This window comes from Alosa pseudoharengus, unplaced genomic scaffold (genome assembly GCF_046254945.1).
Source record: "Alosa pseudoharengus isolate Yale_2024_CS ecotype anadromous, Long Island Sound unplaced genomic scaffold, YU_APseudo_1.1 YU_APseudo_1.1_scf_10, whole genome shotgun sequence".
Taxonomy (NCBI): Eukaryota; Metazoa; Chordata; class Actinopteri; order Clupeiformes; family Clupeidae; genus Alosa; species Alosa pseudoharengus.
Genome location: NW_027468565.1, coordinates 36874418 through 36888829, shown reverse-complemented (window position 1 = coordinate 36888829; position 14412 = coordinate 36874418). Strand labels below are relative to the sequence as shown.

The 14412-nt window shown below is 44.2% G+C and overlaps 1 protein-coding gene and 1 long non-coding RNA gene across 2 annotated transcripts in view; both read right to left on the bottom strand.

Annotated features, from left to right (window-relative positions):
* Positions 1-3292, bottom strand: part of abcc8 (ATP-binding cassette, sub-family C (CFTR/MRP), member 8) — a 75380-nt gene extending 72088 nt beyond the window's left edge. The window contains exons 1-2 of the mRNA XM_076271460.1: positions 3145-3292; positions 635-776 (exon numbers count right to left, since the gene is read on the bottom strand). Of these exons, the coding sequence (XP_076127575.1) occupies positions 635-776; positions 3145-3292 (290 nt within the window). The remainder of the gene's footprint in view (positions 1-634; positions 777-3144) is intronic.
* Positions 3293-12915: 9623 nt separating this feature from the next.
* Positions 12916-13710, bottom strand: LOC143141218 (uncharacterized). The gene is made up of 3 exons (XR_012990769.1): positions 13667-13710; positions 13207-13260; positions 12916-13008 (listed from the first exon to the last, which is right to left on the bottom strand). It is a non-coding gene; the product is annotated as an uncharacterized LOC143141218 (long non-coding RNA).
* Positions 13711-14412: the final 702 nt, after the last annotated feature.

Here is a 14412-nt window from a genome sequence, read left to right as displayed (position 1 = left end):
AACAACCTTCCCTTCTCAAAGGGGCCTATACATCTCCCCTGGGATAGAGAGGCTGACTGTTATGGATGAGCTGAGTCTGATTAGCTAGCTGCTGACCAACGAAGCGGTCAGGAGCGAAGTGGAGAGTAGAAGGAGCGTGTGCTATTGGGAATGGGGCAGAATAAGATGAGTTGTGTGCCCCTGAGCAGGACATTTGGCTGGCCTTAGCTGCTGCATTTTGTGGCAGACAGGGACAACGCGTTTCACACTTGAGGTGCGAACACCTGGAGCTGTGTTTGTTCGTGTGTGACTCTGCATTAGGTGATCCGTGTGACTTAGCACATTTTGTCTGCATGACGGGGTGTGTGTGCTAGCCTGTCTGTGTTTTTGTGGTTTTGAGGTGTGTGTGTTGCTGCTTTAGCATCCAAAACTGTGTCTGTCTGTCTGTCAGTCTGTCTCTCTATCTCTTTCCTGCATGTCTAGTGTCTGTGTGTCTCTCTGTGTATGTGTGTGTGTGTGTGTGTGTTTGTGAGTGTGTGCGTGTGTGTGTGTGCGTGTGTGTGTGTGTGTGTGTATGTGTGAGTGTGTGTATGTGTATGTGTGACTAAGCAACTGAGCAATCCAACAAAACACAGCGGGGGTGTGAAAAGCCTACCCATCGGATACGATGCCCTCAGCGATCTCACACACCAAGACGAAGAGCAGGATGAAGGTGAGGATCCAGCGCAGGTTGTGTCCAGGGAAATGCAGCCAGGTGCTGTGATGGATGTGCACCTTGGAGCTCTGGCTACCCCAGCCTACAAACAGGACGGACGGTCAGTTAGCTAGTGACCTTGTGCACTCGTCATTTCTGCACACATTGCAAAAACTGCTAATAAAATATAATCTAAATAATCTAATAAAATCTAACCAAGTATTGTTAATCGTATATCAAGGTCAAAAAAATATTATAGTATAAAGAGACACGTATAAACGCTTTATTGTAAAATCATTTGACTTAATTTAAGAATAATTTGACTTATTTTAAGAAGTTTCATCCTGAAAACAAGCAAATTTGTCTGCCAGTGCATTACTGTAAGCAAATTTGTATTGATAAGACTCCTTAAAATAAATCAAAGTCTTCCTAAATGAAGTCAAAATGATCTTGTGAGAGAACGCTAGGTAAGTCTCTTCATACTTAAAACAATACCAAATGGATTTTTGATCTTAATATAAAATTTTCTTTTTTTACAGTGCAATCCAGTTCTGATCAGTTAGGTTATTCACGGTGTGCCACTTCAGCACAGTTTTTGCACAGTCAAGTGCTGCGTATTTACTGTAAGCACTTTGCGGTTCAGTTATGTGATGACAGGTTATGAAGAGTTACATTCTGCACAATTAAAATGTGCACAGGCAAGCACCACTTTGCTCCGAAGAAAAAATAGCATGATTTTGCCTTTGAAACATCTGCTGTTATGTCTCATCTCGTCAGTAGTGACATATATTTATGCAGGCATTTTGGTATCAACGCGTAATGCATGCTTAGGGGTCGCATTTTAGGAAGGTGTCATTTTATTGTAAGCATTACATATTTTGCTTCAAAAATGATCTGTTCGTTCAGAAGCTTGTACTGCTCAATTACTACTGTATGCATACAAAACGCCGACAGGACATGAACAGGAACATTTCACAAGCAATTGCATGGCTTATGACCAAGAGCGAGAGCAATGTTTTCTGAGCCGTGAGACCATGAGCAATATGTTGTGAGTCATAAGGGTTCAGTGGCCCCGTGATGAGACCAAAGTGAGCAATAAGAAGCCATCACGGTGCAGTCACCCTGGGAGCTGGGCTTATCTGGCCCTCAGCTGGGCCTTTTGTTCCTCATGATTTCTCTCCCGTCTGTGCCAAGAGCGCACATCTGTCCGCCTAATGCAACAATTCACACATGGCCTGGACCTTGGCCTAAGCTGACTCATTGCTGTTGATTACCTTGAAAGTATCATCACGATGCCTGCTGCCAGAGCCCGGGTCTTTGTTGCTAGCCACATTATGTTAATGGTTGCATGTCTGGCTTTCTCCCAGCAGATTGTCACAAGAGGAGCGTGTGTGTGTGTGTGTGTGTGTGTGTGTGTGTGTGTGTGTGTGTGTGTTGGTTGTGTGGGGGTGGGGAGGTGGATGTGTGACAGCACCGCCTGTTTAACTGATCTCTCAGAGATGCGACAGGAGAGTCACTCGTTTTCACTTCAGCGCCCACACAGCACCCAACAGTCATACCTACAGAGCAATGGCATCTGAACCACTCCATACACACACATCTCAAGTGGACTTCCAGGAGTCTAAATGGCATGCAGATAGAGGAGTCAATGGTATACTAATACTGTATTAATAATAATACTGTATTAAGCTTTCTGTGTCCCTTGAGCTTTGAGGAATGGGTTTGCCTTTGGCTGAAGGTGCCTGTTCAAGCCTGACACAGACAGTCAAGGCAGGGCACACTGGATGCCACTGACACCTATGGTATGGGACAGTGTGTGTGTGTGTGTGTGGGGGGGGGGGTGGCTGCTTGTAACCCGACTCCCAAAGGGATGATTGCTCTGGCTTCTGCTCGGTAAATTCCACTGGTAAGGTCACATTTGTTTGTCTAAAATAAAAATGCTTCCCACGCCGTGCTCTCAGAATATGCTTTCACCATCGTGGTCGGCCCCAGACTTCAGCTCTATAAATGATACTGGGGCCATTCACCATCGTGGTCGGCCCCAGACTTCAGCTCTATAAATGATACTGGGGCCTGGTTAATGGGTGAGGGGCGAGACGGTAAACGGCAAAATGACATCTACACTAATCTCAGTGTGAACGTAACGTTAAGGCATCGAGTCTCATTTCAAAGCTCTTGAAACCTTGTCTTCTTGTCACAACACAAGACGATCACTCTCTTCTATGATCATTCATTCAGCATGGACGCAATGTACAGCACTGCTCCAGCATTTTTACAATAGCACCGGGCTGCTGTTAGTGCCATCAGCACAGCATGAGGTGATAGTGCGGTGACAGATTATAACCACGTGATTCACTAGGGACCATGAATATTGGCCTATCGCTGAACTATTCTTCATCGTTACACAGGACTTCATATATTGCAGCTAATATTACAAGCCCGATGTGGCTATTGGAACAACTCTGACTCACCGATGAAGAGGATGGGGAAGGTGATGAAGAGCAGGAACACATGGGGCACCACGGTGAGGGCGTCCAGGAAGCAGCCGTTGTTGAGCACCCCGCCGTCCACGTTGTAGGCGGCCGAGTTGTTCTCATTGCCACAGAACGCCAAAGACATGGTGGAGCCAGGACTCTGGGAGACCAGTGGGTCAGGTCAGACAGAGGCAAAGAGACAGAGAAAGAGGCAAAGAGACAGAGAAAGAGAGAAGAGAAAAACAGAGAGAGGGGGGGAGTGGTGTAGGGAAACACCAGAGAGAGAACGAAAACAAAGGAGAACGAGATACAAAGAGGGAATTACGAAAGAAAACAGAAATAGAACAGAACAGGAAGAGAATGAGATACACAGAGAGAGAGAGAGAGATATGAGTAGGTGAAAGATATGGGAGAATGACAGAGGACAGGAGAAGAGAGGAGAGGAGAGAATCAAATGATCCTCAGTAAGCCGCTCTCAGGGCATGCCAGTGAGCCCCTGGCTGGACAGTTGAGGAGTAGAGACGGTGTCTTCAGAGTTGTGAGTTTAGGTGAGCAGCACAGCACAGCACAGCACAGCACAGCCCTCCTGCCTTTACATCCTGTCACAGAGAAGAAATTGCAATCCCATTCACAGTCCCAGTCCCTGGGGAAAGACAGCGGCAACGCGCGAACGGACACAGTGGCGGCAGCGGCAGCTCCAGACGCGCCGTAACTCCAGCTGTCTACGGTGCTCCAGCAGAGCCCGCGAGGAATCCCAGTGTCGCGCGCGGCCGCTCTTCTGCTCAGGCATCCTCCAAATAAGCCATACGGCGGAAAAGTCAGCGAGCACTTGTCCCCACACACACGCTCTCACCGTCTCACACAAAGAGAAAGCAATAGCACACACGCAGACACACAGACAGACAGACACACACACAGACAGACAGACACACACACACGCACACACACACACGCACGCACACACACACACACACACACACACAACACACACAGCTGTACAGGAGCCAAAAGATCCCGACGAACGTCCTCTAGTATGGCTCCGCTATTCCTGTCTATCTGTATCATGCACACGCGCTCTCTGAATGAGATTTCAAGGGTGACCTTGCAAGATGGGAGCTCTGAAGCACTGTCTGGTTGTGTGTGTGTGTGTGTGTGTCAGAGAGGCTAAGGCAGACCTGTGAGAGGTAGGGGGAGGGAGGGACAGAGAGAGAGAGAAAGAGAGAGAGAAATGGGCGGGACTGAGAAAGGGAGGAATGAGATATTGAGAAGAGAGAGACAGAGAAAGAAAGAGAGAGAGAATGCAGCAGCACCCAACATCAGTTACGTGCCAGGAATAAGCATGTGACTGTCAATTCCCTGTGTGTGTGTGTGTGTGTGTGTGTGTGTGTGCGCGCGTGTGTGTGTGTGTGTGTGTGTGTGTGTGTGTGTGTGTGTGTGCGCGCGTGTGTGTGTGTGTGTGAATCCCTTGGGAGACCACACTGGAATTCACTGGTCCTCTAACAATATGACAGATTGAGGGCAGAGAGATTGGATATGTTTGGCTATACAAGAACTCCAATTCCAATTGATTGCAAGCTCAAGAATTTACCTGACACCTAATCAATACATTCTTTTATGATCTATGTGACGCTCTTAAGAGGTGACGCGAAAGTGATATGAAGAGGATATGATTGGAAGGACTTTTAGGAATATGAAGAGAGTAATGATGATTTTAAGTCATACTGAAGCACACCCTTGCAGACTCACAGAGTAAAAGCATAGGATCTAGGAAGGGTCTTCGCTCACACAAATCCCACCCCACCACCCCACCTCGTCACCACCCCACTTCGTCACCACCCCATCTCCTCACCACCCCACCTCGTCACCTGAGCCGAGGGCACACTTGCAAAAGCCATCACTCCCTTCCTCCCACTTCCTGTGCCTGGTGCTAAAATACCCATCTGAGCCCAATACCACTACACCGCCCTGACAAGAGATCCATCACCCCAGAGTCACCATCAGCAGGGATGGGGTGATGTGTGTGTGTGTGTGTGTGTTGCCGGGGGGGTAGGGGGAGTCAGAGAGGGAGTGAGTGGACAGAGGTGTAGTCCTACCACCAGAGCCAAATTATCTGTCTGGGAGGGAGAGGTGGGGTTGGACAGGCTTCGTACTGTCCTGTGTTTACGATAACATGGAGGCTGATTGAGGGTGAGAGAGTGCTTCTCTTGCCCTTGTTTGAGATTACAGCCCATTAAACAGATTGGTAGAGCTGGGTGTGTTAAGTGGCCAGCAGCAGCACAAACATACACAGGTTAGACAGCAGGCTCATCTTTAAAGATAGCACATTCCTTGCATGCTTTGCTTGTAAGATAAAGTAACAGTTACCGGTATAAATGTGTGTGTGTGTGTGTGTGTGTGTGTGTGTGTGTGTGTGTGTGTGTGTGTGCTTTCAGGATACCTGAAACGTGGAACAGCCCTCTATATGTAGGCTACACACAAAAGCAGCAAAGCAGTTTATGGCAGTGATTGCCATGCAATTACAGTGATCGATGTCTCCGTTGCTGTCTCCATTACAGTACATTATTCATGTGTCATCAGACATTATTCACCTGATTCATAGTATAAATGTGACCTTCAAACATACTAGCGAGCAGCAACATAAGCGAGCACACACAGACACACAAAATTCGATCTTCAATGACATTTAATGTCATTGAAGATATTCCATCATAAAAAGCCTTACCAACGCACAGACACAGACAGAAAGACACATGAGACACGCACGCACGCTCGCGCGCGCACACACACACACACACACACACACACACAGAGAAACACACACACGCGCGCACGGGGAAGTTGCCACGAAAAAAAAACGGCTGAGGGTGGTGCCCAAGCATCTTTGGGTGCTTCATAAGATGGACTCAAATACAGAACCTTAATTGATAACCTTATTCATATGCGACGCAACACAAGCCAATTATTAAACACAATACAACAACACTACATTTATAAAGCGCTTTTCACGACACTCAAAGCGTTTCAAAGTGAAGGGGGAACCTCACTAACCACCACCAATGTAGCACGCACCTGGGTGATGCACGGCAGCCATATGCGCTAAATTATGCCAGTATGTCAGATTATAACCCAATATTAAAATGCATTCATTTTGGGATGATCCATCATTTTTCACTGTAGGCTATGACATGATGACACCGCCAACGTCAATGAGAGCAACAGTAGGAGAAATTCTCTGTTTGTGGCTAATTTTTATGAACCTACAACTAGCCTAAAATTAGCGGCGAAAATACATGAATACAATATTTAAACAAACCTGAAACTCCGTATTGATTTACGCCAATGAATGTACAGTTCTCTGATGGAGTGCGTAAACCATCAACGCATTGTCCAACACATATTACACACATGATAAAGTGATTATCTAAGAGGTCTGAAAAATTGGCCGCTTGCATACCGGTTTGTACAGTGGCTGAAGCATCTTGGTTCCCAAACGCCGCTGTCCCCTGGATCAGTCCTCATTAGCCTGTGACCCTCTAACGGACAAACAACATTTAAACTAAAGTTCAAACTCAGATGATCACTGGATTCTTGGAGAATCGAAGGCTTTTTGTTGTCTGTAGATCTTCTGGCTCCAGTGGTTAATCATCCAAATCACTAAATTGTATAACCACCAACTTTAATTGGCGATAGTATATAGGCCCTAGACTATTTTCCGATGACGTTGGCGTCAGCTGTGGACGTGACCGCGAATATATTGGTCAATGGCCATACAGTACATGAAAAAATGTGTTGTTGAGGCTGGTGGGGCGAGTGGAACTAGCCAAGGTGCTGAAATAAGAGAGGCTACCAGAGGCCACAGAGTTCCCAAAGAGCAATAAAATGATGGTCAATTTCCATGGAAGAGTTGCGTCAGCCAATCTATGTTGTTATTGTCTAGAAAAAAGTTTGAAAAATCGCTAAAACGTCGATGGTCTACATCATTACATAACGCTTTGACATTACGCCTCCATAGTGCTGCTCTATAGCCTACATGCAGTTACTCTGGATCTGAAACAAAAAATCGTGTAGGATATATGGCCCACACAATCTGAATATGGGCTTTTATACAGTAATATGTAGGTCTGCCATTGCAATTACGTCTCTGTTAGAGTTATTGTCATTCATCATCCTGTTTATAAATGGTGGATGCATCATACAACGCTGTAAAGAGACGGTATTTGAAATGGCTGTTGCTGGTATTGGATGTTTATTGTTTGGCTTTTACTGTAGTCCGCATGTGCCTTCAACATATTAGCCTACAGTTTTTCTCGATTTCTCTATTGCTTAGAAGCAGTTAATGAAACTGGGATCCACTTGATCATGATCTTTACTTTAACACAGCAGAAGTCATCTTTTTGGAAGTGATAACATATTTTCATTGGTTTAACGCATCCTTAACACATCCTTTTTCAAAACATTTAACAGTTCTCATACAAAGACTCCAAACATCATTGGGTTACTTGTGTGAAACAAATAGGTGCTTTACTGTCTTACATGTCAGTGACCATTACATCTTAGGAAGAATGCATTCAATTAATTTGTATTCAATACATTTAGTCTTTTCACAGTTGTATGGCACTATGGCACAGATATAGCAAAAATGAAGGCTGATACTCCTCATTTTGAGAACTATGTTTTGTCCAGTGTCCAGTGTGTAATGATTGATTGAAATCACACAGGTGATTTGACTAGGCTGTGTTGATGTGTTGACAACATGTGCTTTTGCTGCAATTTTTAAATGTTTTTAGAGTATACGTCTTTTGCCCAGAGTGCTTCTGTTTAGACCTGTGTGTCAATTGTTTTGAAAACATAATATCAGAGTTGACAAAAGCAAAACGATCGAGAAAAACTGCAAAAGGTGCACTACTGCCCCCTAAAGGTGTTTCAAAATATACTTATTTGATCTCTCTCGCTCTCTCTCTCTCCCTCACACACACACACACACCACACACACACACACACACACACAGTGGTAGAAAATATATTAAAGGGCAATACAAGGCCAATAACCAATGCAGTGGACCTCAACTGCAAAAAACACATTTATTGTTAAAAAGCGCATTGTTTGCATGACTCAGGCAGCAAGTATTTTCATGATCATATATGTATATGTACCCTAAAAGTACATATCCTTGTAATTTGTATTAATAGATAACTGCTAAAGTGCATGTTTAGCATATTTTTTTTGCATGGATGTCATGTGTTTCTGTAAATACAATTTGCATGGGCTTATTTTATTGTTAGAAGCAGCTGGATCATGCTGTGTTGCAGAGATAAAAGATGGGGGTGATGATAGTGGAGAAGGTCCAACTTCCTGGGCAGGCCCACTCGCTGAGAGCAGTCTGTTCTTCCAAAGAAAGTGAGCGACCGAGTGAGTGAGAAGAAGGTCCTGTAACAAAACAAAAAGCACAGCTAAACCAATGCCAAGTACAAGGACAGATAAGATGTTTCACCCAAGAGCATGCCTTACGTTTCCCTCCAAATATATATGCATATCAATCGAGGGAAGATCTGAAAGTGTGAAATAATGAGGCCAAAGAAGCACAGTGGCAGAACAGCATGTTGTGAATTCAAACAATTCATTTCACATAATTCTGCACGTTATGAGGCCAGAAAAAGGTCTTCTTCTCTAGCGTCCAATCCTCCTTGACAGCTCCAATTTAAATCAGCCTAACCTGTCAATTGGTGTCATATTATGTGGAAAGGACAACATGCTGTGAATGAATGTGAAAATAATCCTTCTGTATGACACAGACCCTTTAAACAACATCGATCAGAACAACTGCTGAGATTTCAACCTGCTAAGGCTGAAACAAATGATGTGGTCTTCACAAATACGACTTGAGTAGTGCCAGAAGCCTACACAAATACTGTAGTTATAGAAGGCCTACATACAGTATTTCAAAGCTCATGTCTTAATTTACCATGACTATAACACACAGCAGCGAGTAGAGATTCAGACTTACAGAGATTTAGACCTAAATCCTGGCTGAGTTTTAATTAACAGCAATCAAACTAAAAAAACTTCACATCAATCAATTTTAGAGGGAACTGAGACTGACACTTAATAGGGGCTCACTCATCACTATGTTAGCAAACTACTGTAGCTGACTATGATTATACATACATACAGAGGAGGTAATCTACTGCCAGATTCCTTAAAATGGAAGGTTTGAGAGCTGTAATCTGTGATAGGCAGAAGTGCCAGATTGAGACGGGCAGAGATGGGGTCCATGCAAACGAATGAGGCACACACACACACAGGCTGTGGCCCCCAGAGACTCTGGAGGCTGCCGCCCAGGCCAGAGAGGGAGTTACCCTGGGGAGGAGGTGGGCAGGCCCGGCCTCGCCGGAGGCCTCAGGGCCCGGGGGCAGCTACGGCCGGGATCGGTAGCCGTGTCTGTACAGAGTTGCACTGCCCACGGTAAACTGTCTGTTTGCAGGGGCACTGACTGATGCTGTCGTAGGGCTGAACATACAGACGACAGGTTCAGTCTTCACAACAGGCACACAAGGACAACAACAAGCTCATTGATCAAACAAACACTAGGGGCCCGAGTTTGAGAGCGAAAATATCCTGGCAGAAATGAATTTTTACTCCGATCGGGTTAGGTAATGCCCGGGCGATAAATAAAATGTGAACATTTCAATGCACCTGTCTCAATCTACCACTGCAATTTACTCATCTCGCAAAGAAATATCAATCCACTTTATCGGAAGATGGGAATTTATCCACACAGATTTCTGTATGAGCAAGGAAGAGCAAACCTGCATAATGAGTCAAGTTAACTCGAGTTAAAAGGTTAAATCAATTGAAAGAGTTTTGAGTGTGGAAATTTGTAACTAATTTGCAATTTGTCTGATTTAAATAACATGCTCAAAAAGCAATAAATGAGTGTTTTCCATGAATTAAATAAACCTCTCTGCTTTTTTCTCTTTTTTCTTGTTGTTTCTATTCACAAATTAGTAATCTAATTAGATGACACATGTCAACGCATTCTCCAAAGCTCTGTTTTCTTCAGTGCACACAATGCAGAAAGATAGTGCCTCTGTCATGAGCTCACAATCTCACATACTGTACATGATCTTATTATGTACTGTACTGCTCCCTGCTGCTCCTGTTTTATAAGTATCAGTCCCCCCCCATCCCGGTGATGCCTATCTGGGACACCCCGTGATATATCTAGTAATATGCAAATGAATACCTTACCAAAGGTCCAAGTGTGGCTGGAGAACTCACTGTATTGCTACAAAATGGAACAACTTCGAAGTGTATTGAAGCCAAACGCAAAGCAGGTAGTCACAACCTCTCCTTGAACATCTCTTCTCTTCGAACTATTCAATCTCGGTATGTCCACTCTTTCCCACTAAGTACAGTAAACTTGGAAAATGTTAGATGTTGGAGGCTTGCCCCGGAGAGTATTGGGACTCATTATTTGGGTTGTAGCCTATGTCATGAAACATAGGCTACAACGTGCATAAATAGGCTACATTACTGTAGTTTAATTATTTCAAAGCAATGCCTACCTGCAGGTTGTTTATAGTAACAGTATTTTAACGTATGGTCAGCTCGCATGATAGCATTAGGCTATAAACATCAAACTGTCAGTACATAGACACAAGATCGATCTTCCTATGTCCACCTGTTCAGATTTCGATCCGAGATTTCATTCTCAAACTCAGGCCCAATAAGTGCTTTAACTAATGGATTTTAATTACAGTTGGTTTAATCCACTGAAGGAAGAGCTTTAATCTCACACATCCAATATGATTACACAGGACGGATGGTTTGGATTTGATTATGAACATCTAGCTATGGATTGATTACAAAGAGACAAAGGAGAGGCAGAGGGGAGATGGACAGGAGATAGATGAACTGTGTGGTGGGAGTATGTACACTTCATCCTCATAGTCCTTTGGTGGGGACACTGCTATGACCAGATCAATCCAGTCCTGAGAAACACATCGACATTCATGCATTGGCAAAATGTACAATCATTAGTATTGAGAGCAAACACATTATTGGACATTTTCTTTGTTAAGGGAATGTGTGTGAGATCCAGAAGGTCTTGCTCACTATAAATAACTGCTGTAGTGACTTGGGGTCAACAAAGAACACAAGTGTGAAATAATGGACAGTACAATATGATGGAATACAGCACAATACATAGACTATATTTTTGCACTGAGGCTGATATGGGAGGTCACATGTTATCATATCGGCTCTGCGTCTGTAGGCAGTGGTTAAAGTGGGATTTGGCAGGTGGGAAACCCTAAAATCCAGTGTCGGTGCAACGGGGGAAAATTACTCACCGTTGGACAACATATTGAGTATTGTGGTGTAGCAATACATTTTGGACAAGAATTGCTAGCTTCTTGGTCACCTCTGTACACGCGAAAAATTAACTCATCATTTATTTTAACAATATCATCGTGGTATCGTTGGTATGAAAGAATATATTTATTATTCATTTATCTGAGGTGGCGGAACTGCGTTCCTCCCCGTTCCCCCCCCCCCACTCCGACTGTAGGCAGGAGTGACTGAATGAGTGGGTTGGACGAGCTCCTTACCCCTCCACTTTTCCAGGCCCTTTCCAGGGAGTTCTGTCCCTCAGTGAGGGTGACGTCAGTCAAGATTTTCCCATTCACTGCCATCACCTCATCACCTATTGCAATCCCACCTAGACACACACACACACACACACACACACACACACACGCACAGACACACACACACACACACACACACACACACACACATAACAATGTCAAAACTGATGCACATACACTAATTTAAAATAGCACACAGCCATTCAGGGACTGTTTTTTTCACAGCAAGCTTTGGGCTTTACGGTATGTGTTTCCCTAGATTGCTCTGAATGCCACAACACTGCTCAACAGCAGCACCTGGGGCCTATTGCACAAAACTAGGATAAGGGATTAAGCCGGGATATCTTTGTTATCCTGGCTCAATTTATCCGTGATCCAGTTGCACAAAAGCGGGATAGGGGGCAGCAGGATATGTTATGGTATAAGTTACCATGGCGATTTATTCTTTGGAGCTAGCCTGCCAGGCCAGGCTAAGTTCCAGGATCTATTTAATCTCATCCTTTATCTCAGTCAGCAGTCACCACAAACGGAAACCAATAATTATTCCACTGCCCACTACACATTGTTATCACATATACCTAGACCCATTGTCATTATTTAAACGTTTGTGATCATTAATTAACTTTTACATACTCGCCATTCCCGACCTGTCATGCGACAATGTGACATCACGGGAGTGCCTAACCATTTCGCACGTGGTGGTCGCGGAACTAGTTGCAATATTCTCCTAAACAGAGGTGTTGCTGTTTGTTGCTGTTGTGAAAAGGCTATCGCTACCTACTTCACACATTAGAAGAAGCAATGAAGCCGCTAGTTGCCATGGTGAATCAGTGAATCTGTGATCGGTGGCGGGGTCTATTTGAGGGAGCCGTGAGCGCGCACTTATCCAGGATAGGTTTCACCTGGCTTGATGAATCCGTGTCTGCTCATCCTGGCTTGGTCTTTGTGCAACCAATTAAGCCTGTACGCTCTTGTTTTGGATTCATTGAGCGCAGCTCAGTAACTTATTCCGGATGTCTTAATTCTGCTTTTGTGCAACGGACCCCTGTTTGGGATTAGACATAACACATAAGGTCTGAATAGCTATGCTGAGACTTGTTAAATGAGCTCACCATGTTTGTCTGCGGCACCACCATCATAGACGGCTGACACCACAAGCTTCCCAAGAGGGGACTCAACCCCTCCCTCCACCGCTACGTCTAGTTGCCCATCCTGTGCAAAGAAAGGGCAAAAGATGCACAAATCTTTTTTAAAAAGTGACTATTTTGTTCCCCCACAACTGTTTCAAAGCACTTGTGGTCATTAAAAAAAAAAAACCGACCTCCCGCTCCGTCATGTCAGTGTACCTGTTTTACCAATGAATATATAAATACCGGTAATGATGAAAACATTTAGCAGCAGAGTGATTACCTTTTTAATTCTGAGCAGCCGGATGTCCCGCTCTGCTACTTGCTCTGGAGTGAACTGTTATTTCACAAGACACAATACAATATCACAATGAGAATTCACCAGCTCTGTTACCAGCTCCAGATAGCACAACTGAACCATGGTGATGTTTCATACTGTGACAATGCACTCAGGAAAGAGGAGATTAGATGTCATGTGAGGAGTGCAAAGGGCTCTGACATGCTAACAGCACCAACTGATACACAAAGGGTTCGTCAGAAAGAGCTGTATAAACTTGTCTCAGACAAAGAATAATCCCTTAATTGAGTTACTGGGATAGACACAGGGAATTCAGTTCACTCATTTTCTGATAAGACTTGCCCACTAGAGTAGAGCTGCAAAATATGGCATGTCCTTTTTTATCAGTGCATCAGTGCTTCAATTCAGACTCACATAAGCAAGTGGTGAAATAGTGAACACGTACCATGGAGTATGGGTCAAAGCCTTCCTCGTATTTCCGAAATCCCTGAGGACAGAGCATGTGGGAGGGTGTTCAATAAGGTGGACACACAAAAAGAGCCCGGAGGTAATTTGTTTTGAGCCACAAATAAGCCTGTCTGCATTGATGAATTCCCCATCCCTCACAGGAAACTCCCCTCTGTAATGGACTTGATGAATCTGTAATTAATGTGCCCAACAGAACCAGTGTCTAACACCTCTGTCATTAGGTCAAGGAGGTGGAGATATTTTCTGTAATTGGTTTGGACAAGACAGTTCTTCCTTGCAATAATCTTGAATGAATTAGAAAACCATACCGTGGCAGTTTCAAACAAGATTTCATTTGACAACCAAAACCACACTGAGTCTTCTATTGAAAAAAAATGGAGGTCCGAAATGTAAAAGCCACTGTCGAAAATGTTATTAAGTTTAATGTGTAAAGGTTTCAGATTTAATGCGGCACTTACTGAGGCTTATTCTAGAAGATAGACTGATAGTTCTGCTCCCACAATAGAAACTACAGACATTCAGTGTCGGAGCAAGAAATGTTGCCATGAATGTACAGTAGTTTATGAGTCTGACATTTGAGACAGCATGACAATGAGAACTGGTCATTTCTCTCCATGTAGCGGCAGACATCAACAAGGTTACTCTAGCTGGCCTTCAGTTGAGGCCAAAGCCATTCTGTGCTTTCTCATGCATCACAGAGGTCATCTGGGGTCATGACAGGAT